The following is a 22,504-nucleotide window of genomic DNA, read 5'->3' as shown; positions in this document are numbered from 1 at the left end:
AAATCAAGACGGAGGCAAGTCTCCATGCGACACCACTGATTAAATAGTTAGAATTCACAACTATACCCTTTTGATATAATTCCTGAATATTTAAATCTAAACAATTACCTGTACATTCACAGGTGTTGTGCCCAAGGGCCTATACCTTTGTTGGTTTTGTCTTACTTTAAAAACATCTATTCAAACTATCTCAGATAGTCTTCTTTTTTTTTTAAATCCAGACCCATCTATCTGAATCTGAGATCAAATCCTTCGTGATCATGATAACAATAATCAGATACTCTCCTTAAAAACAAATACCATCACAATAAAAGCCAAAAAACCAAGTTAATGCTTTATAAATCTTGTATCAGAAAGAAAAACATTCCGTTCCGTCGAGTTTGGCTTGTATTTTAAGACTTCAAAGGCCTAGGCCAATGGGCCTTATTATAATCACTTGCCATTTGAGCAGTTAAGTTAATTATTACACAATTGCAATAAAGAATTGTATTCTGTAACAGCAACTGCCCTTATTTTACAATATAACTGGTCTGTTCGTACATGGACCAGTTTGTAGTTCTCAGAGATGACTACAATAGTTTGACCCTAACATGAGGACATGTATCTATGGTAACAATGATCATATCAGCATGTCAGATGTCATGGTCACCGTGACCTATATTTGATCTTACAAAGGATGTTACTTACATCACTCTCCGTGACAACCTTGATGTCCTTCCCCGTTACAGAATTCCTCCGTCGTACTGTAAAAGATCAATTTAACATAATTATTACACCGCTACTATATATATATAGCTAGATCGTCATGAATCTGTCAGCATAAAATACATACATGTACATTCATTTCAACTCTTTATTTTGCAACACCTACAAAATTGTTCTTTACAGGATCTGAAGGGGGAGGAGTGACAAACTCAATCAATGTTCGTAATTATGCAGAACCTAAAGATTTGATCAGTGGTAACTATCATATAACTCTGTAAATAATCAATAAATCCTTGTGATAATATATAGCTTAAATAACATTGTGTTACTATGTTAAAGTAGTGTTACAGCGGGGATAATCCCTACCATGTATTCCATTATCTTATCACTATAATCTGTGTGATTTTAGTATATATTTTCTCCTCATCCTTCCCCTTATCTAGAGTCTATAAATCAGGTAATTATATATAATGTCTATGGAATAGATATCAACCTGTGATACAAAGGTTAGATGAGGTGATGGATCAGTCCCTTAGAATACTAATACCATATATCATTACATTCCCTGGGTCAAATTACACAAGATCTGTTAAACAGGAAACCTCAAAACTACTTAGAGTTGTATGTAGCTGATATATGGAATCAGAAAACTTGACGATCAGTTTATGTCCTTGAGCAAAGCTTTAATTATTATAACTTTAATGAACACCAGTGACCCAGAAATAACTTTCATATAAATATATCCAGTCCGTATTTCTAAATATTATAATTTGTGACCCAGTTAAACAGCTTACACAACTTAACGATGAATGTATTGTGATAAACAATACCCCAATGTGAGTTATCCACAGAGATATAATCTTGTTTCATGCTGACTATACAGCATTGGAATGAAGAATTTTTTACCTTTGGTTTGATTATTACTATCGACAGCATTGATAGAGAAATTGAATGATATTGTAAAGCTAGGTTTGCGGGCATACTTATAGTATAGGTGTCTACCACTAGTTAACGTTCATCTCGATACTGCGGTTCAGTCGTCTCGACTGCCTCAGGTAATTTACATACCTGTTCACTCGACCGCTTAATCGCATCAGAGGATATTTTCTAATACACAATGGTAATGCGTTGGTCAGAAAGTTATATATAAACCTGCGACACTATTATTGTATATATAGAGAACACGAATTGGAGTAATGTGTTGGTCCGGATATGTATGTAAACAGGACATAGTAAACGTGACAGTAGATCAGTCATAGTAAACAGCTAGACATCCTGAATAATTTGAATGAATCCATCATAGTAATTAAAGAAAATATTTCCCAATGATAAAGAAATTAACACCTATAAAATATAATTTTGACATGATTCAATCATTAATGCTTAAGATCTGTGTTCATGCATTAAAACTGGTGACGTCCCCATGGCCCAGCTGTGTGGAGCGTAGGCTACAAGTATACTGTCTAAAAGACTTGTCAAATCGTGTGATCCAAGATATCAAAGTGTTTAAAAAATCTGACATGACACTTGCTTTAGGTGTCAAGCCTAACTGTCATGCATTATAAGATTGTGTGTGTTGGGAGAGGACACAGGAGATGGGATCACAATTTCTGTAGGTACAAAAATGTTTTAAATTGAAGCAATACCATAATGTGTAGGCTACAAGGACATGCTGGTTCAAATCATTAATTTCTTGAAGTGTCCCAAAATTCATATCTAATACTGAACATTTGTTTCACATTTATACACAAACAATGTGAATCCTTTAATCTGTTATTTTCAGAAAATACATGTATTATATCATATGAAACATGTTCTTCAAGTTGGTAAGTTCAAATGTGAAAAGACTTTAAAAATATATAATTCTATAGGTCTCAGTTCAGAGACTGACCATCTTATCATATAATCATATACATATATCTGCTCAGGTGACAGAAATTGCTGGTTCAGAATAACCCATTGATGTGGGTGGAAAAAAGGAATCTGCAACTGCCAACAATCTACATCAGGAGTATATAATAACTGGCACACCACCAGAACACAACCAGGAAAACTCTTCCTTCATTCCTATGTAAACACATACTGTACTTACATGTATACCATAGTCATCATGTAATAAGCCCATGCCTGGTAATAAGTTCATGCCTAGTAATAAGTCCATACCTAGTAATAAGCCCATGCCTAGTAATAAGTTCATGCCTAGTAATAAGTCAATACTCAGTAATAAGCTCGTGCCTGGTAATAAGTTCATGCCTAGTAATAAGTCTATGCCTAGTAATAAGTCCATGCCTAGTAATAAGTCCATGCCTAGTAATAAGTCCATGCCTGGTGTAATAAGTCAATACCCATTATTAAGTCCATGGCCTGGTAATAAGCCCAGATCTGGTAATAAGTCAATACCGGTAATAAGCCATGGGCCTGGTAATAAGCCCATACCTAGTAATAAGTCAATACCCAGTAATAACTTCCTGTCTTGAAATAAGTCCATGCCTGGTAATAAGGTCATGCCTTAAGTAATAAGCCATGGTCTAGTAATAAGCCCATGTCTGGTAATAAGTCAATACCCGGTAATATGTCCATATCTGGTAATAACCCCGGGCGATGATGCCTGGTAATAAGTCCATGCCATGTCTGGTGATATGTCCATGCCTGTTAATAAGCTCCTGTCTGGTAATAAGTCCATTCCATGCATGTCTGATAATAAGTCCATGCCATGCATGTCTGATAATAAGTCCATGCCACATGTCTGGAAATATGTCCAGGCCTGGTAATAAGTGCATGTGTGGCAATAAGTCCATGTCTGGTAATAATTGCATGTGTGGTAGTAAGTCCATGTCTGGTAATAAGTCCATGTCTGGTAATAAGTCCATGCCTGGTAATAAGTCCATGTCTGGTAATAAGTCCATGCCTAGCAATAGACACATGCCTAGTAATAAGTTCATATCTGGTAATAAGCCCGGATGATGATGCCTGGTAATAAGTCCATTCTGGTATTAAAGCTCATGTCTGGTAATAAGCCCACTTATGTCTGCTGTAGTGACAACTGCCTTTTTATTGTCCTATAAGAGTACACATATAGTCTTCCTTGACTTATTATAATTATAGGATAAATAAGGTAATGTTATTGCATATACCAAATCTTCATGTTTGTCTAGAACACCCTTCTACCTGACGGGACATTTTATGTAAATGCTCAGGAAGAGGGTTATACGTCTGTTCAGTAAATTGAAACACAAATGTAAAGATCGCTACACTGAAATCGTTTTTATTTGTACCTCGTTTGATTTGACAGATATGTTAACGAATGATTCTGTTGTTCTAGCAATTGTTAACTTTCTGGTTATAATATGATTTACTTAGGATAGAAAATTGAACGCTTTCAATAATAGATCACTAGAATGTGAAGTTTTAATTTAAGCTTTGTCGGCAATTTAAAAAGGAGCTTACCTTTGGCAAAGATTCAAACACCAACAAGAGCGAATCTTACCCATTACATTGTACAAGGACATATCAAGGTTGTGTGGTACGGACATGTTTACATTTGTAAGCATGTGAATATTTATAATTATATTAAACTATACCTGACAGGTATGTTTGTATAAAAAGTTCACACCACAGTACCATTGTTATAATGGATTATAACTTAACACCAGGCTATATCAATCATTATATTTCTAACTCTTACTGTCAAATTTACCTTATATACATTGGCATCAGATATGATGTGTTGTATTCCATCGCCCATTTAATATTAAAAAGTCCTTTTTCCTGTTAACATATTAAATTGCAATGTCACCATATCGTTTGAAAACATTTTATAACTGATGACCATTATTTGGTGTGTAACACTGATTAGATAGATATATGTCATAATAACTTAGTAATCTCCACTACAAGGACATCTCAAGATTGTAAAACACAGGCTTGTTTACTTTTGTAAGCATGCTAACGTTTATAAGTTACTTTTAAATACACATATCTTATAGGAATGAAAATGTGCCTATTTTAAACCTCTGTTACATGTTTACAGAAATATGCCTTCTGATATGTTGACAAGTAACAGTATAGAATTTTGAATACAATTTTGTTATTTTTGGACAATACAACAGAATATGGTCCAATATCAAATTCGTGACGCCAATGAAAATGACAGAAAGAAAAATATTTATATTCAAGATTGATGAATGCATTTAAAACTTTTTAAAAATAAATTTAAATCTGTAAATTAATGTGGCGACTTAATCAAACTAGAATAACCATTCGTAAGTCGTAACGAAACAGGATACAGGTTTTTCCATTTGGACAGATTATTTATGATTAATATTAACATCCACTAGTTATTACAACCTTTCAGTCTAAGTGGACCAGTAAGTAAGATTCTGATTAGACAGGTGTAATGATTCCTGTAGTGTACACAGGTGAAGCTACCTAGCTGTACACAGGTGTTATCATTCCTGTAAAGGTGTATTCAGGTGTACTAATACCATACATGGGTTAAAACCCAGTCACAAATGACATCATATCTTTTTCCTGACTAACAGGACACAATAATCCACACACAAGTAGTCACAAACAATGGAGATCCAACCCACAAGTTTTTTCTCCCGGTCCAATATTTTTATATTTATAACATCTGTTTACCTTAAACTTTTAATCGATTCAAAGATCAGAATATTTTACTGTATGACACATGATGTATTACACCATTGGAAATAATTAAATCATACCGCCCACACCTACAGTTCTAAAACCGCACATGTACAAGTCCCATTATATTTCAGTCCGTCGGCTCAGTTAATATGTTTTAAATCTGTCTCTTACATTATACCTATATATGTGTGTTCAATGAGACCTCTGATTCACTGAATATTCTAGACACTAGCTACCAGAACCAAAGAGTAGGAAACAAATAATTTTTTTCACGAGAATCTTCTTCTTTCAGTAACATGCAGTGATACTCTATATGTGTTTAAATGTGATATACATGTTCAATCACTTTTCATCAATAATCATACATTGGCATACAAAAGAATATATCCTTCTTTACCATATCTGTTCATGGTTTATCGTCTGAACCTTTTATATACATTATTTTAGGCAGCAAGGCCTATCCCCTGTCTAAACAGCCTACAATTGCTGTGTTAGGTCACAGATTCATGTAACCAAAATCTCTCTTTTCTACATTTAAATATCATAAAACCGTCAATTTACAAAAAATTGTAATGACTATACAAAGTGGGATGAAGAACATCTTTACAAACAGATCAGGTTGTTATTGTGAATTATTTCCCAATCATGTAGATATAAAAAGTAAAACTGGAGTGTATTATTCTTAGGGTTGTCGAGGTTCATCCTCAGGTGAATCACAGAAAATTTCACACAGAAATGTAAGAACAATTACATATAGATAGACAGAAATTATAGGTGCACTTCCTAAAATTTTGATTTACCACTGTTTTTATACATGTATATAAAACATAGGTGTGTAATGAACGCCATAAGGGTTCATACAAAATGTACTTCAAGGTCAACAAAGGTACAATACAATCAAAAGTCAATATAACCGGTCGTGTCATACAGAATCAGGATATCAGCTCAAGATTTTCTCACCATAAACCATGATAATAGTCCTTCGTGCATTATAAAGCCCACCTTGTTTTAGTATGTTATACAAAAGAGAATTTCATGTAAAAAATATGTATAACCTCAGGCATTAAAATTTTATCTCAACAAATCAATTAAGATATTTAGAATATTGTAAGAAAATACAAATTATCAATATTGCCAAAAAAAATCTTAAAATATATGGATAAATACCAATGTGTGTACAAGTTCAGGGATAACTCTGGAGGGGGCCATAGGGGCCAGGCCATTTGCCCCATATTTTCCAAAATGGCCCACCAAAACTCACAAATTTCTTCAATTGTCTATGCTTTGGCCCATACGATTTCTGAAATCTTGTCAAAATGGCCCATGATTTTTGGGTCCAGGGTGAACCCTGCACGTTGTTATGCACGTGCACCTGCATCATCAATACATTTCCTTAATGATTCCAGGCCAGAATTAATGTTTGGTATCTAAATCATGGTATCATAAAATACAAGGGAGAAAACTGAAGTGCTATATATAATTACAATAGCTCTAGATTTATATGAATGATAGACTATTATAAACCATCTACATCCTAACTTATAATTTATCTATAATTTCCTTATCATGAACAATTCCATGGCTTGCTTCGAATGCTTTCCTCACCATCACAAACAAGGTCTCTTGATAGCCCCTCTCAAATATATTGCAAGGAAAAAACTTCTCGAGGGCCACGCCTAGCAAATTGTATAGGGGTGGGGAGGGGAGAGGGGAGGACTCACGAGGGCCCATCCAAACAAATTATAAAGTTGGAATGCCCCAGGGCCATTTACAAACGTATGGGGGTGATTCCTCCCCAGGGTGACTCACAAACAATTTGTATGGAGGGCCTCGCCAGGGCAACCCTAACCAAACTCAAACTCTGGGATGAAAAATTATCTCTCATGTACACCAGTAAATGATTAACCTTCGGCTTTGGCTAATCATGTCAGTAGAAAGTTCATTCACTGGTAATACAAACATCTATTTGATGGTGGACATAACACCTTACTCTGCAAATAATACCTTTTTACTAAATTAAACAACCCTTTTATCAAAATCAAACATTAACTTTTCTATCAAACTCTGGGCAAACAATTATCAATATAACAGTAAATGGCAGTGAATCTGTGATGTTAGCTTACAGCTTTCAAACAGAAATTGGGTTCCATTCATAAAACATGATGGCCCGGTGTACGTTTATCTATGTGAAATACATGTACAGAGATGTACTTCTGTTTGTCTATCAGTCTTTGGAAATTGTCTCACTATTAATCAGAGATTTCTTCATTTCCATCTATTCAGTACTCCACTAGCTTACCTGAAAGCAGTCAACTTACATACAAATATTTTACCAAATTGATTCAACTTGATCGAGGTAAATCGACTAAAACAACCACAATCCAAATGATTGCTTCAATTAAATCCAGTTCAAATTTTAAGCTGATATAATGTAATAAGTAGGTATTACCATGTATTAACTTAATAAACCTAAACAAAACACATGTAATAACATGATTTTATTAATCCATCCTACAGTTTACTATCACAAGCCATGTTCACATGATGAAAGTTAAGCTTTCACTTTTCAAAAGTATGTTTCCACTTTGCAAAACTTTAGGGGTGAAAAAAAACTCTACAATGTAAAGGTAGGGGTGACATTCAATCAGATAAGAAAACCAAAACCAAAATCAATACACAATCACCTAAACTTGCAGGTCAAAGTGTGCACTGTGAATATATGACTTATTATATTTTTCAGGAAAACTTTCCACTCTGACACCCTCACAAAAGAACTGAGATTTTGCCAAATCTCTGACATAATTATTGTCATTTATCTTCAATTAGCTATACCAACACTCAGGCTACCGAATGAACATCGAATGAATATTGGGAGTTTAATATGTTAGTACCCAAGCATGACAAAGCTTAAATCCATGAAACCTTTGTAAATCAACACAAAAATCCAATGACAACAAATGAAAATTTAATACCAAAATAAAACAACCTATCACTGTTATTTGTAATATTTTCTCACATGAATTCCTTTTTCACCTATGCCACAAAATCCAAGCACAAGTAACTGGTATTCTCAATACAAATATCAACCATCGAAGGTATAGATTTATCTGGGATAAATCTTATAATAATTACCTGAGTCAATAAGGCAGGTTTTGATCTAACTTGAAAAGTTTGTAAGTCAAGATATTTGAGGAATGTTCACCCCATTAAATATAAACATGATATACAGGTAGGTTCAGGGGGTATACACACCCAGTAAATATTGAACGGCTTCCAAAATTTAACTGTAAATTACACTTCTACAGTATCCATTACTCTGTTGAAAGTTCATGCTTCAATGAACTTAAATTTGTGTGATCTGTACTGCTGGTTATTTTGCCAATTAGCAAAGTAAATACATCCAAGTACTGCCACTATGTATATGTTTTATCTTATATACACCGTCCTTCTGTAATTATAACAGATACACAAGTATCAATAATACACAACCTTGTATTTATATGTCGGTACAGGTTCACGCTATTGGTTAATTATATCATTACAAAATATGACAACATTGCTACCAAGTATACATATATATAATCATGATGATTACAGATGAAATTAACACCTTTCATATCCCTGCATACATTTAATGGATGTTATTTCTCTTGCATGTAAATTCTTTGTAACTGAACTGTAACTAATTACACGATCAACCTTAATTACTGATTCTGTACGACAGGCCCGATATGTGATCACTTATATATAATTATTTGATGTTCATTGATCATATACCAGTTAGTTCTGTTGTCACCAATCTGGTTCTTATTTTGAGGATTTGACCAATTAACCCAGGCTTTACCTAGATTTGTATGGCAATGCTGTCAATTAAGTCGTAGATATATGCTCATTCTTCTGGAACACCTGGTCTTAATCTGAATAGACCAATCCAGCTTAATTACTGGTTATACATTTTCAAGGCTCTCCATGAAAATAATTAATTATCAATTTTTCGTTAATTATGACTTTGTTTAGATTTTAGTATTCTGGGTTTGTTTCTAAACACTGTCACCTTTGGACTGTTCTAATCACTAATGTGCGAGCTAAACATTTCCCATGAAGAAGTATACTTGTTCTGTGCCTTTTGAAAGTCATGTAGTGCCATATTTCTTCGCTACAAATTTATTGTCTTTTAGTGTCCTGTCCTTACAGATAGGATCTATATATAATATATGTCTGTATCATATTTTAGGCCCATTTCTAGCTATAGCTATATAAAGCTGTATATTTTTCTCAATGAAGTCCTAAAAACTTCCAAAATCTTTAAAACTGCAGGTATGTGTATGTGACGACATATAATTCCCTATCATCGCTAGGTGACAGTTTCCCACAATGGCCAGAAAAATTTTGTTTTTTTATTTCTTTTTTCACATCAATTAATTTGTTTCAATATTTTTTATCGGCCTATCACTAGGTCTGACCATCCTGTGCTCCATACTTTGTCCTGTTGTTTACCCCTTAATATGGTCTGCGTAGAGATTGTTTTTTAGCTCCGCAAGATGCTATTTACCTTCATCATCTGCATTTCTATTGATTACATAAAATCTTCCTAGTAATTATGTACTTGTGTTGTTAACCTCTGAGCCTCTGTAACCACCTTATAATAACTGATGCTGGTGGTTACAGATAACAATGTACTTTTATTTCGAGTAGGGGTTCTTAATCCTAAGTGTGTTTAAGTGCTTGAAGTGTGATTAATATGATAGGGCGCAATTCTGACCCGTAGTTCATACTGAACAACTCTTTTTATTTATATCTGATATATACATGGTAGGTAGAAATGTTTGTTTTCGGCATAGCCGTATAATATTCTTCTGGCCCCGGATATGACGCGACAGGTGGCGTTACTGGTCAAGATAAAGTATATGATCGGTCAATGTAGCGGTAAATGCAAAATGCAGATATGCAGTTAAAAACGAAACAAAGTTAAGATTGAATACAAGCTGAATAAGTGGATGTATAATTAATTCAAATGACACATCAATAAAATTATATTCCTGATTCAAATGCAGTCTTATTATCGCCAAAAATGATTCTAACTGATATAATTCTGTTATCTGTGCTGAAATGCCCTAGTTCGTAAATTTATTTCACCGGCAGTTTTACATTAACCACCAGCATTAAAACTATGCCATTTATTTTTTTTAAAGATATTTCTTGTTTTAATTTCCCATCAATGACACAACATGTGCTTTCCTGATGTAGATTATTTGAGCCAGCTATTCCCAAACAGTTGTCAATTGACCAAATATGGTATGGGGCCGCGGTGGCCAAGTGGTTAAGGTGTACCGACACTTTAACACTAGCCCTCCACCACTGGGCTGCGAGTTCGAAACCTACGTGGGGCAGTTGCCAGGTACTGACCGCAGGCCGGTGGTTTTTCTCCGGGTACTCCGGCTTTCCTCCACCTCCAAAACCTGGCACGTCCTTAAATGACCCTGGCTGTTAATAGGACGTTAAACAAAAACAAACCAATTTTAAAGGTTTGAAAAAATCAGTTATATCAGGGTAAAAACAAAAGGCTTCGATTCCTATATAGTTCAGCTTTTCTTGAGTGATATATGCTTCTCCTATACTTCTCAGATACTGAGTACATTATAGGACATATTTATAATGTAAGGATGGTTTGTCAAATGAGGATTGTTTCGTAAAACTTGTGCAACACTGGTAAATACTAGATGCAATATAATGCTAAGCATGCTACAGAGATTCAGAGTGGTCAAGGGAAGACTTTAGCCAGAGGTCCCAGTGAGATCCCTTCTGACATTTACTCATACAGAAAAAAAATGTGATTTCAAAAAAACAGATAAAAGTTTTAGAAATTATGTTGTCATTTTACAAAAAATACAGCTCAGCATTTGGCAAGTTAATATATATCTGTCAGTACAACATATTCAATGCCGCATCACATACACAGAGAAACTGCTAATAAAGCGAAAACCTGAATTTTGAAGAGAAATCCATCGATTAATTCTGACATTTTCTAAACAGTATACGTATAACAACTTGCAGTCGTTGGCCTTTAGCATTAACAGACATTCTACCGGCCAAATGTTAATCAAATGCTCAGATTGAAGCAGGACATACTTTAGCCTCCTATGTAGTATATGTCTGCATGAAAACCAGCCTTTTCTGTCTGAGTAAAGTGCCAGTAGTAGTTGGTGTTGTCCTTCCTAAATCAATAGCCCTCCTACACTGTTGAATACATCTTCTGTGAGAGTCGGCCATGTCCCCCAATAGATTCACTTACAGTCATTATATACACTGGCTGTATTGTTGCATGGTTTTATCTGGTACTGCTTTGATACAAGCAGAATCTCCAAAAAGAAACAATAGACCCAACGCAATTAGAAATTATTATTTTATCATCATTGAAAGAGAAAAATGTTTTACAGAAGGGGCAGTGTCCATCCAAATTAGGAATTCAATTAGAAACAGACTGTTTCCATTGACAGAATACATATCCTTTAGTTTGCCACAAATTCTTGTGACTGGTGTTCAATTCTTCAATTAATTCTAGAACTAACCCTGGATAATGAACTTATTGGAGGTATTAAGTTTGATTGAAATCCGTTTAAGAATGAAGTTGCTAATTTAAACACTAGAAAAGGCGAACATAAGACCCTACATACAACATTTCCCTATCATCCATTAGGGTGTAATTCTTCTTGTCAACCCCTTAGGTATGGCAAATAGCAAATACTGGTAACAATTCATTGACATCACAGCAACAATACAATGACGTCATGACAAATATTCCATTATGTCACATCAATATATTTGAACAATAGGACGCTGTGTAAATAAAATAGGATGATGGGAGAAAAATAATCATTCCCTGTGACAGAAAAAGAATTTACAACCGTCTGAGTGAAATCTTTATAGTCTAGAACCACTGGTTAAACTAAGAATACCCTCCCAACCCAACCAATCCCCACCCTCAGGTTGGAGATATTCTCTGTCGATCACACCCCAAGGTTCGGGGATTTCTATATTGATCTGATGAGAACAGTGTATCCAATATGACATCCGAAAACGTCTAGAGGGAACTGTTGATAACATTGTATAGCAGTAACTGTGGTTCTATTGATTTTAGTACAGAGACTAGTACTGTTTACACTTATGTATTATACCATGTTAATTATTTATTACTAAATGGGCTTTTTTATTTGAAATGGTTCAAATATAGACTGAATTAATTGATTGTATAGCCACCTGTACATGTTCCTAGTATATAAATATCTTGCAAGTAACTAATTATAAACTGAAACTTTCTTATGCATAATTAATTGTTAGTATATTGCTATATATATCTCTCTTAATTTGTAGATTCCAAATTCCACAATTGTTGTGGAATGAACAATTCAAAGATATTGCTTTTTGCAATTGTTTTGATGGACATGCAGTTATTTTAAATGAATGTAAAGTGATCACTTCTTTATACATGGATTAATTTCAAGGCCAAAGCTTTTGCTATAATGAACTTATATGCACATGTACTGTTATGCATACAAATGTACATATGGTAGAGTACACAAACTACAGATACAATCTAGATCTAGCACCACACCTAAAAAAAAAGTAACAAGAACATTTACAGGTAACTGGGATGACTAAGGTATTTACCTGTTTGTAATTTGCATGAAGCTGTCAGTTTGTATACATACCGGGGTACAAGAGCTCGAGGACACCCATATAGGCATCATGACAACACCTAACTTATTAGATAATAATTTGCTGAAGATGTCTTCAAATCATATCCAGGATGGTTTTGGAATGCAATTACTGCTTTGAATTGCTTTGCTTTCACAGATGCAGTACATGAATACAAAATTTGATATGTATACCGTATGTATACCAAATGTGTATGTGTTGGATTGGTGAAGGTTTCTGGAGAAACATTTCTGTGACATACCAGAGTTGTTAGGGTCGGAGGACTTACTGAGAGATTTATCAGTTGAGCTGATGGTGGGGGGACATTTACCTGGTATATAATTACCTGTAACTGATTGGTGCAATTATCCACTTGTCACCTGGAATATTGACAGGTGACAGTTTCTGGCTGATTAAACATCCACAGAGACACCCCACGGTGACACCATGGGTCACCAGAAAAACACATAGAAAAGGCTACTGTAACAAGGCCACAGAAAAGTTTACAAAAAAAAGTTAAAAGTTTCAGCAAGATGTATCATTCATCAGCTGCACATGTACTTTTCATTATAATACATGTACAGTTAGGTACATTTTCCAAAATATATATGTGAGTGACTTATTCCTAAGATGTCGGATCATTCTGCATGCATATTGCTTTGAAATATTACACTTTTGTACAGGTAGCAGTGGCTTTAAAGCTGACAAACTTACAAAATTTGTTGGAATTTCTAAAAGGGAGACTTATATATATGCATGTCCAATTTTTAAATCCAAGAAAAGTACATTGAAAGCCCTCCTTTTGACAAAAAAAACACCAGAAAACTACATGTTTAAATCTGCTTTTTGTGTGGACATTAATTTCTAAAATACTGAAACAATAAAGAAGTATATCTGAAAATGGATATCCAAAGTTATAGGGTCCAAAATCAGGAGTCATAAATCTCCCTCACAAACATCAAATGTTTATTTTTGCATGCCCATAGTTATGTCTTTCATGACTCTATAAATGAAGGAAATAACTTTAAAATCTACATAGATAGAGGTATTCTCTATGGATTTATGTCTAGTGGTTTCTTTACCCACAAGTAGGTATCTTGAAATTTTATTGCCTAGACATATATAGTAATGCTGTCAACATGGGTTTTAGTGATCATATATTCCCGACAATAAAGGGGTATAATAATTATCTAGTAAAGATTTTGTCTGTGCGTCTGTATCTCGATTTGTCTGTGTAACGTCTGTAAATCTGTCTGTCTATTGCATGCATGCGAACATAATATCTCATGCAGATTTAGATCTTCATATTCATACCAGACTTAAGACTAGAACAGTGGATATAAAAAATGAAGTTAAATGTCCAATAAAGTAACTGTCATCTGTGTGTGTATGACATTTAAAAAAAACGTACCACTGAATCAGATTTAACCAAGATGGCCAGTGCCTACCCCGTACAGTACATTCAGGTGTAAAATCACAGGTTGGGATGACACTAAAGTAGCCAGGTATATCTGTTAGTCAAAATTCATTGGCTCTTTCAAGCGAACAAGTGTGTGAACAACAATTGAAGACATCTCATTACCCGACTTTGCTTGGGATACGATTCTCAGTCCATGAGGGTTGTACCCATACAGTCATCCCTATTATTGAAATTGAATTCCTCCAACTGTGAATCATGATTCAGAGATCTATATATGTTACTTCAGTCAGTTGGGGGAGTTACCTACGGTATACCTGTATCAGAACCCTATTGTGTAGGAAGGTAACAAGGTCAATGTGACTTTGTAAGGTCAACTGTAAGGCTATTGGAATAGCTAGCTATAGCTAGTTCACGTCTAAATACAAAAGTAAAGGGAAAATGTTTGGTGGGTAAATTGAACCAAATATTAAAGGTATACATATGCATGTTAGAGTGATAAAATCGTCAACTCCCCTTTCCTTATCTGCATAGAGTATAATGACCTTTGACCTATGTGTAACTATAGTAGGTGAGTGATTTTGATCTTTTTGTAAGCCCTTAAATTCTTCCAAGTAATGGTATACAGTGCATTCCACTTAATCGGGTAACGCTTAATCGGGTATTTCGTTTAATTGGGTAAAATTTCAAAAACCAAAACCATTTTCTCTTAAATCATGTTAAAAAAATTCGTTTAATTGGGTTGGAAAAGTCGTATTTTTCGGTTATTCGAATAGAACAATCGGGACAAAAAATAGAAATGCTCCGATTTTCACGAAAGTCATCGCGTATTTCTTTAAGTTTTAGACATTTATCAACAAATAGTGTAATTTTGATGGTTCAAATGTCAAAAAACAGTTAAATATTACCTTAAACGGTAATGTTATGTCGGGGTTTTGTCATGTTCAGAACTGTGTTGTTGTTGATTCTGCCTCGTGTGGTTTTTCCCCAACAGGAAGTCGACTAAGAATTGTGGGTAAAATTAAATGTTATTTTTAGAGTCAGCAGCAGGCAAAACGTAATGGGGTTTTAAAAGCATAATTAAGCGACTAGACAATTAAACTTTTACGTCTGGGATGTAAAATCTTCGAAGCAAAAACCAAAACAATAGGTTTTTACCTGGGTCTGATATTGCTACAGATCGATTGATATCACCGCTTACTGTATGTGGCGAATCCAAAGTGAGGGGTTCGCCACGGGGAAATGTGACGACACCGATACACAGGTGAGTTAAAAATCAGTAGCGAGCAGTAAAAGGACAGACGCCCGACGTTAGCTCATAATTCCTATTCAGGTTAGGATTAGAACTGGTTAATAAAAACATTACATTGGATTTCGTGTTGTTTTATCAGTGACTGCCAGTGTCAAGTTCGTATAAATTTATACCACAGGAAACGACCTAAATAAACTCGGTTTCTCCGATCTCTGTGCTTTGGTAATTGGAAATAATATGGAATATTTTAAACTTCAAAGCGAACATAAGAATGTCTCTATGATAAACATAAATGATTTTAGATGTAATTGTCGGCGAGTCCTTAGATCGTATGTCAAATTAGGAACACACGGATGAAACAGGGATGTATGACCCCCCGATTTGAGGTGCTACGATTGTACTGTGCCGCGAATAAGAAAATCATTAAGGTTTTGTTATTTTAATACACACATTTTTATACAATTAGTAATAGTAATCTGACAATTTGACATCAGTAAAAGCACAAACAAAAACACCGTTTATTAACAATAATAACGCAAATATTTTCATCCAAAATCGACCCAAGTCTGACTACCATTACGGACCAAATCCAAGATGGCGACGTGCATTTCGGCTTATCGGGTAAGTCGGTTAATCGGGTAAAAAGTCCCCGCAAATAGGCAACCCGATTAAGCGGAATGCACTGTATATGGCTATTTTACATATATATTTTTCCTGAGAAATGTGGAAAACTATCAAATTAGTAAAAAGTGTTATCTTTCACTTATGAAAAATAAAACTTTCTCAGTAAAACACCAATCAACATATACAGAACACATTACTCTATACAACTGACCAAAAACTTCAGACAAAATACCCTGGATCATTCAAAGATTTTAGACAAGAATACCTTTTTCAAAGATTTTAGACAATTTTCATCTTTACAAGATTTTCCGTAAAAATGAAAATGTCTATAAAAAGAATATTAATACCGGTTTTACAATATATTTCACAATTTAGTTCGGCAAAATAGTTGGTATCTTTCACAACTTTGCTTTTAAAGACACTACAGATTTAAATGTTATATAAATTTGTCTGTCAAGATTTCTGACCTCATGTATGTGGAACAAAATAAAGACGATGGCCGAGTCTCTTTATATAATTCCACCTATATAGCTACATTTCACAGCCAAATTAATCCTTTACCGTACTATTGCACTTTATTCTACTTTTTGCTTTCTTAGGTATTCCTTTTAATAATACAACTTCTTAAAACACTTTAAATACGATTAGGACACGTACCCAACAACTTATATTTACTACAGTATAGCTAGCATACCCGGTATTGGTGAAAAGGTTTACACCCTACGGTTACCTGTAAGCCATTTATACAAGAGCTTACAAAATTTCCATTAGGATATTTAGAATATTTTATGAACTGATCAAAGGGAAAGATTCTAAACTTAACTTATTGAAAATATTTTTCTTTTCTTTTCAAAAACCAATGAAATAAACATATATGCATTCAGATAAAACATTTTGCATAACCTGTTAATATCTTCTCACTTCTGGCCAAAAATAAACGCTTTTGCATCTCCTTCCTTTACTGCCTCTCCAGAAAGTTTAGTAGGTAAGCAAGAGCTCTATAAGCAATATTAGTTTTCATAAAAAGTTTATGATTACATAACAATACCATGTACTCCATACTAAAGGTATTTAGTTTTTATAGGGTCTGAAAAGCAATAAATGATGTCTTTTTTCGTCTTATCCTTGTCAATATTGTTCTAAAGGGATGTTTTATCAGGCCAAAGTACGGATTTACTGGACATATTGACAGACATGACAGACCAAACAGATTTTGTTCAGTTGGAAGTCAATTGGTTTCAATCAAGAAAACTATTACTGGCTCAACCTAGGTTTACTTTTGTCACTATATCTAACTGAAGGCTGAGTGTAACTTATTCAACAGAAGGCTGAATGTAACTTAATTATTCAACAGAAGGCTGAATGTAATTTTAATTATTCAACAGAAGGCTGAATGTAACTTATTCAACAGAAGGCTGAATGTAACTAATTCAACAGAAGGCTGAATGTAACTTATTCAACAGAAGGCTGAATGTAACTAATTCAACAGAAGGCTGAATGCTACTTATTCCACTGAAGACTGAATGTTACCAATTCAACAGAGGGCTGAATACTACTTATAGTATACAACAGAAGGCCGAATGTTACTAATTCAACTGAAAACTGAATGTTACCAATTCAAAAGAAGGCTGAATGCAACCAATTCAACAGAAGGCTGAATGTTACTAATTCAAGTGAAAACTGAATGTTACTAATTCAACTGAAAACTGAATGTTACTAATTCAACTGAAGGCTGAATGTTACCAATTCAACAGAAGGCTGAATGTAACCAATTCAACAGAGGGCTGAATGTAACCAATTCAACAGAGGGCTGAATGCTACTTATACAACTGAAAACTGAATGTTACCAATTCAACAGAAGGCTGAATGCAACCAATTCAACAGAAGGCTGAATGTTACTAATTCAAGTGAAAACTGAATGTTACTAATTCAACTGAAAACTGAATGTTACCAATTCAACTGAAGGCTGAATGTTACCAATTCAACAGAAGGCTGAATGTAACCAATTCAACAGAGGGCTGAATGTAACCAATTCAACAGAGGGCTGAATGCTACTTATACAACTGAAGGCTGAATGTTACCAATTCAACAGAGGGATGAATGCTACTTATACAACAGAGGGCCGAATGTTACTAAAAAAATGAAAAACATATATAAATGACAGTTAATTTTTAAATCAGTTTGAAAAGTTAAATTGTCAATAGAATTTTAGCTCTGTAAACATGCCATTATCATGATCAAATAAATGTTACATATTGTTTGCATTTGTTCCAAAACACTTCCTTATACTGAAAGCAGCACAGGTACACCTAATAACAAACTTGAGTCTGTGCAGGTACTCAAACAACACTATGCTAAATACAGAAACAATAGAGCTAGTTTCTTTCATCTTTCCCCTTATAGTAAAACACAAACCACATGAATTTTTTTAAGACATAAAATGGAAATATTTTTTTTTACAAAACTCTAAAATATCAAAACGAAGATCTGAATTTGGATATATTTTTCACAAAACTCTGAGGATTCAAGAAGTGTACATAACATATAAAAATATCTGAAACACATACACAACACACACACATGTATTTGAATATCTTCATAACAATCTATGGTTACCTGTAATTCATAAATTCTCTGTATTCAGGTGTATTCTTTTTAACAAAAATTCTATAAATTACTTATTGATTGCATTTTTCACATTTTCATTGCAATTTGCCAAATCCGATAAGCATTCCAATCAATCCTAGGTGATTGACACTTTACAAAAACCACCTGCGTGACTGTCAACAAAAGCTTACTATTCCCAGTAATACTGTTGTGGTGCCGTAAATGTCCTAACTGTGTACATATTGACAAGTGGCACTTGAAGCCTCAGAACCTTGTGAAGTATACGTATATATATATGATTCTTCTGTGTCACCAGTCCACCACCAGGTCATGTGTTGTATACATCTACCCACTGCTCAAATAAAACCAGCCCCTGATCATGATAGCTTTATTGTCTTCAGGCAAGTATCAATTCACATAGGCATGAAGTGTGAAATATGTACCAGTAGTATCCAACTCTACCACAACTCATAATCAGGAAACACAAGTTTACAATTGTTGTTTTGTGTTGGTAAATATTTCAATGCAAATTCTATTAGATAGATTTTGATGTTGTGAATGTACTTTAAGTTGCAATTGGTTGCCGCATTTCATATACCTGACTGAGCTGTGAGGCACCAGTTTGTACTCTGTCGTTAGCTGGTGTGTTGTCCCAAAGATATTGTCACCAGAGTTTGCATTGAAGCAATCCCTATAGCCTTTTTAAGCCTATATTAAGAAAATAAATGGGACTAGGAAGGCCGTTTAATTACATTTGAGTAGCTCGACTAAGTACATGAGTAGTGAAAATGGAACAACCAAGTTGAAGCATATATATAATATTTGCATTTTGACCAAACGGAATTACTTCGATGGGTTTGACAAAACCTCATGTTTCAAATAAATTGAGTGCTTGATAAGAGGATACACATCAGAACCTGGATTCGAAGCTGAAATATCAAGCTCTCTTTTGGGCGGAGAAAGCATACAGCAGAATGAGTTAGCTATAAAGGTAGCTAGGCAGGCTATGGGCCATCTAAAAAAGTTTCATGGGTTCCACTTTTAAATTTCAGGTCAGAGTACCAGAGACTAGAGTAAATATCCATTTTACATCCCAGGCCAAGTCAAAACCAAATTTCCTTTTCAGATGCATGTGTGCAAGAACAGAAAAATACTTTTGAGATGCATTTGTGCAAGAACACTTGCTGAGGGCCCCTACAGAAATCGAACCCTTGACTCTGGCGCAATTATCAGGAATCGAACCCTGTATTTTAGCAGTCAATAACAAAGACCAGCTAACAGCAACACTGCATGCCCCCCTCCCTGTACCCTCCCAAAAGTCAATACTATATATAATTCCACATACTACCACTGTGGGATTTTGGTGTGTGTCAATTATGAAAACACAAAACAGAAACACATATTACTGGCAAGTGTCCCAATACTCAATAGGAATCAAAATTGAATCTGCAGTATCACCGGTATGATAATCTATTGTAAAGAATGCCCTGTCAGCTATGCTTTGTATGAACAAGTCCCACCAACCCTTTCCTTTTACACATGTTTAAGTTCCCAGGATGTGTAAAAGACTTTAGCGGAGTTGATATTGGCATTATAATCAAATACACAACCATGGCCAGTGGACTATGGCCAAAACTGATCTTTGACATAGTACGTAACCAATTAAGATATTTACATGTTAACTGTTCTGGTTATCTTGTGGGTTTGGGATTTTGTATTCATTCTTATCTGGATATATTTGCCATATGCATACATATTTGTAATATCAATAATCAATGCACACATTTTACCACAAAATGTCAAAAAAAAATACATAGCTCTTCATTTTAATCACTCAGTCAGTAAATTTAACATCAACATAATACACCAATATAATCAAGAATATATTAGGCAATTATGAAAAATGCCCCCTCCACCTCACTATACCAGAATCGTTTCTTACACTGTCATACATGTGGGCTAACGTTAAGCTTGTGCATTTTAATAGACCTTAGTATGTGGAACATGGCTGAAAGCATGACTAGACCTACACACAACAAAACTTGGATCAAATTACTACAAAAACATTCGTTCGGTTTGATATTAGATAATGTCACAGAACGTAGGTAACAAGCGTGACAATAGCACATACCATGAGACAGGTAATTACCGTTATGCCCCACATAGGTGAACTATACGCCAGGTGACCCCTACCTCAAACAAAACATGGGGGACAGTCACTCCACTGAACATTCGTGTGAGGGAAAATTATAATAAATTATAAACTAGAAATATCACTACTTACAAGGTGGACCTTTCCCTGATCCGAAACTTATGTCATATTCAGAGACTTCTATCACAATTTCTCCATCGGGTCGTATACGTATGGCCCGGGCTCCATTCTTATAAAATTCCCGGTATTTTGAACGATCCGATGTTGATTGGAAGAACTGGGCACACTGATGGCACACAGCCCATGCTTGATCCTCATTTATAGGATTGTTAAACAATGTCAGTATATCCTTTAGTGACAAGAGTTCCCTTTTCGAGCTTTTAGATCCTGTGGGACTCGTCTGCGCCATGGTTTCGGATAGGACATGGCTCTAGCTTGCCTTACCAACTGAGTGTCAAAAAATGCTTTGCACTGCCGAGGTATTTACAAGGGGCATAACTCCGTACGGAAATGTTCTGGTTGATTGGACATGTGTACAATACACAAGGTAACATACCAGCAAATACCACGCATTTCCCTATACAAAGTACCAGGAAACATGTTTTAGTATATTATATTGGCAACTCGATAGAGTTTGTGTGGAAAACGCTTAATCTTCAGTAGAATACATCAAATACCATTAATTAATAAGTTTAACAGTTAGGCCTCCAATAGTAATCAATTAATTAAAGTCAAGAAACCTAGCTAGCTACAGTACAGTATCAAGTGAGATTCTTTCTAGATAATCATGAGACGTATTAACTTTGAATATATATATATCACACGCCCCTGTAGATTGACTAAAGTCATGTTTGTCCAAATTATGACGCGGAAAGCATTTAGGCCAGATTACTAAATAAAAATTGTGTTTATTTCATATGTAGTATGCTGCAAGCTTAAAGTATGCTTGTGAGTTTGGGTTTTTAACACCATCATAGACTGTATTTGTCACTGATTTTATTATTGTTATATTTCCTTTAATTAATATCTGTTGTCTAGATTATGTTGATTGAGATGTACTAAATTCGACTAGACACGGACGAGTTATTTCCCTTGCCCATTGGTATTATCTAAAAATCAGTTACTGCCTTTTGAAAGAGGCCTGGCCTATACCAGAGACATATACCTATTGTTATTTTGACAAAAGTTGAGAAAATTTTAACTGAAAAAAGTAATGACGACGTTTTTTAAAATGATATTGATAAGCTCAAACGAAACCCAGAATTCATTTTAGCTTAACATACAAATATCAAGCGATTTTTCAAGAAAATAATGTAACATTTGTTCCTGGAAATGGGAGCGCTGGAAATGAAGTATCAGTAGATCAGATTTTCATATCTAGCCGGACTAATCTTGGAAGTCT

General features: G+C 34.7%; 1 protein-coding gene across 3 annotated transcripts in view; it reads right to left on the bottom strand.

Moving 5' to 3' along the window:
• The window catches only part of LOC117337923 (protein spire homolog 1-like), a 76,270-nt gene extending 54,694 nt beyond the window's left edge, over window positions 1-21,576 (bottom strand). For all 3 annotated transcript variants that reach the window (XM_033899067.1, XM_033899068.1, XM_033899069.1), the window contains exons 1-2: window positions 21,235-21,576; window positions 688-743 (exon numbers count right to left, since the gene is read on the bottom strand). In XM_033899067.1, coding sequence (XP_033754958.1) covers window positions 688-743; window positions 21,235-21,511 — 333 coding nt within the window. In that variant the 5' untranslated portion in view covers window positions 21,512-21,576. The remainder of the gene's footprint in view (window positions 1-687; window positions 744-21,234) is intronic.
• Between the last annotated feature and the right edge of the window lie 928 nt (window positions 21,577-22,504).

The sequence above is a fragment of the Pecten maximus genome, chromosome 11 (assembly GCF_902652985.1).
Source record: "Pecten maximus chromosome 11, xPecMax1.1, whole genome shotgun sequence".
NCBI classification, from domain to species: Eukaryota; Metazoa; Mollusca; class Bivalvia; order Pectinida; family Pectinidae; genus Pecten; species Pecten maximus.
This window is presented reverse-complemented; position numbering and strand designations above follow the sequence as displayed.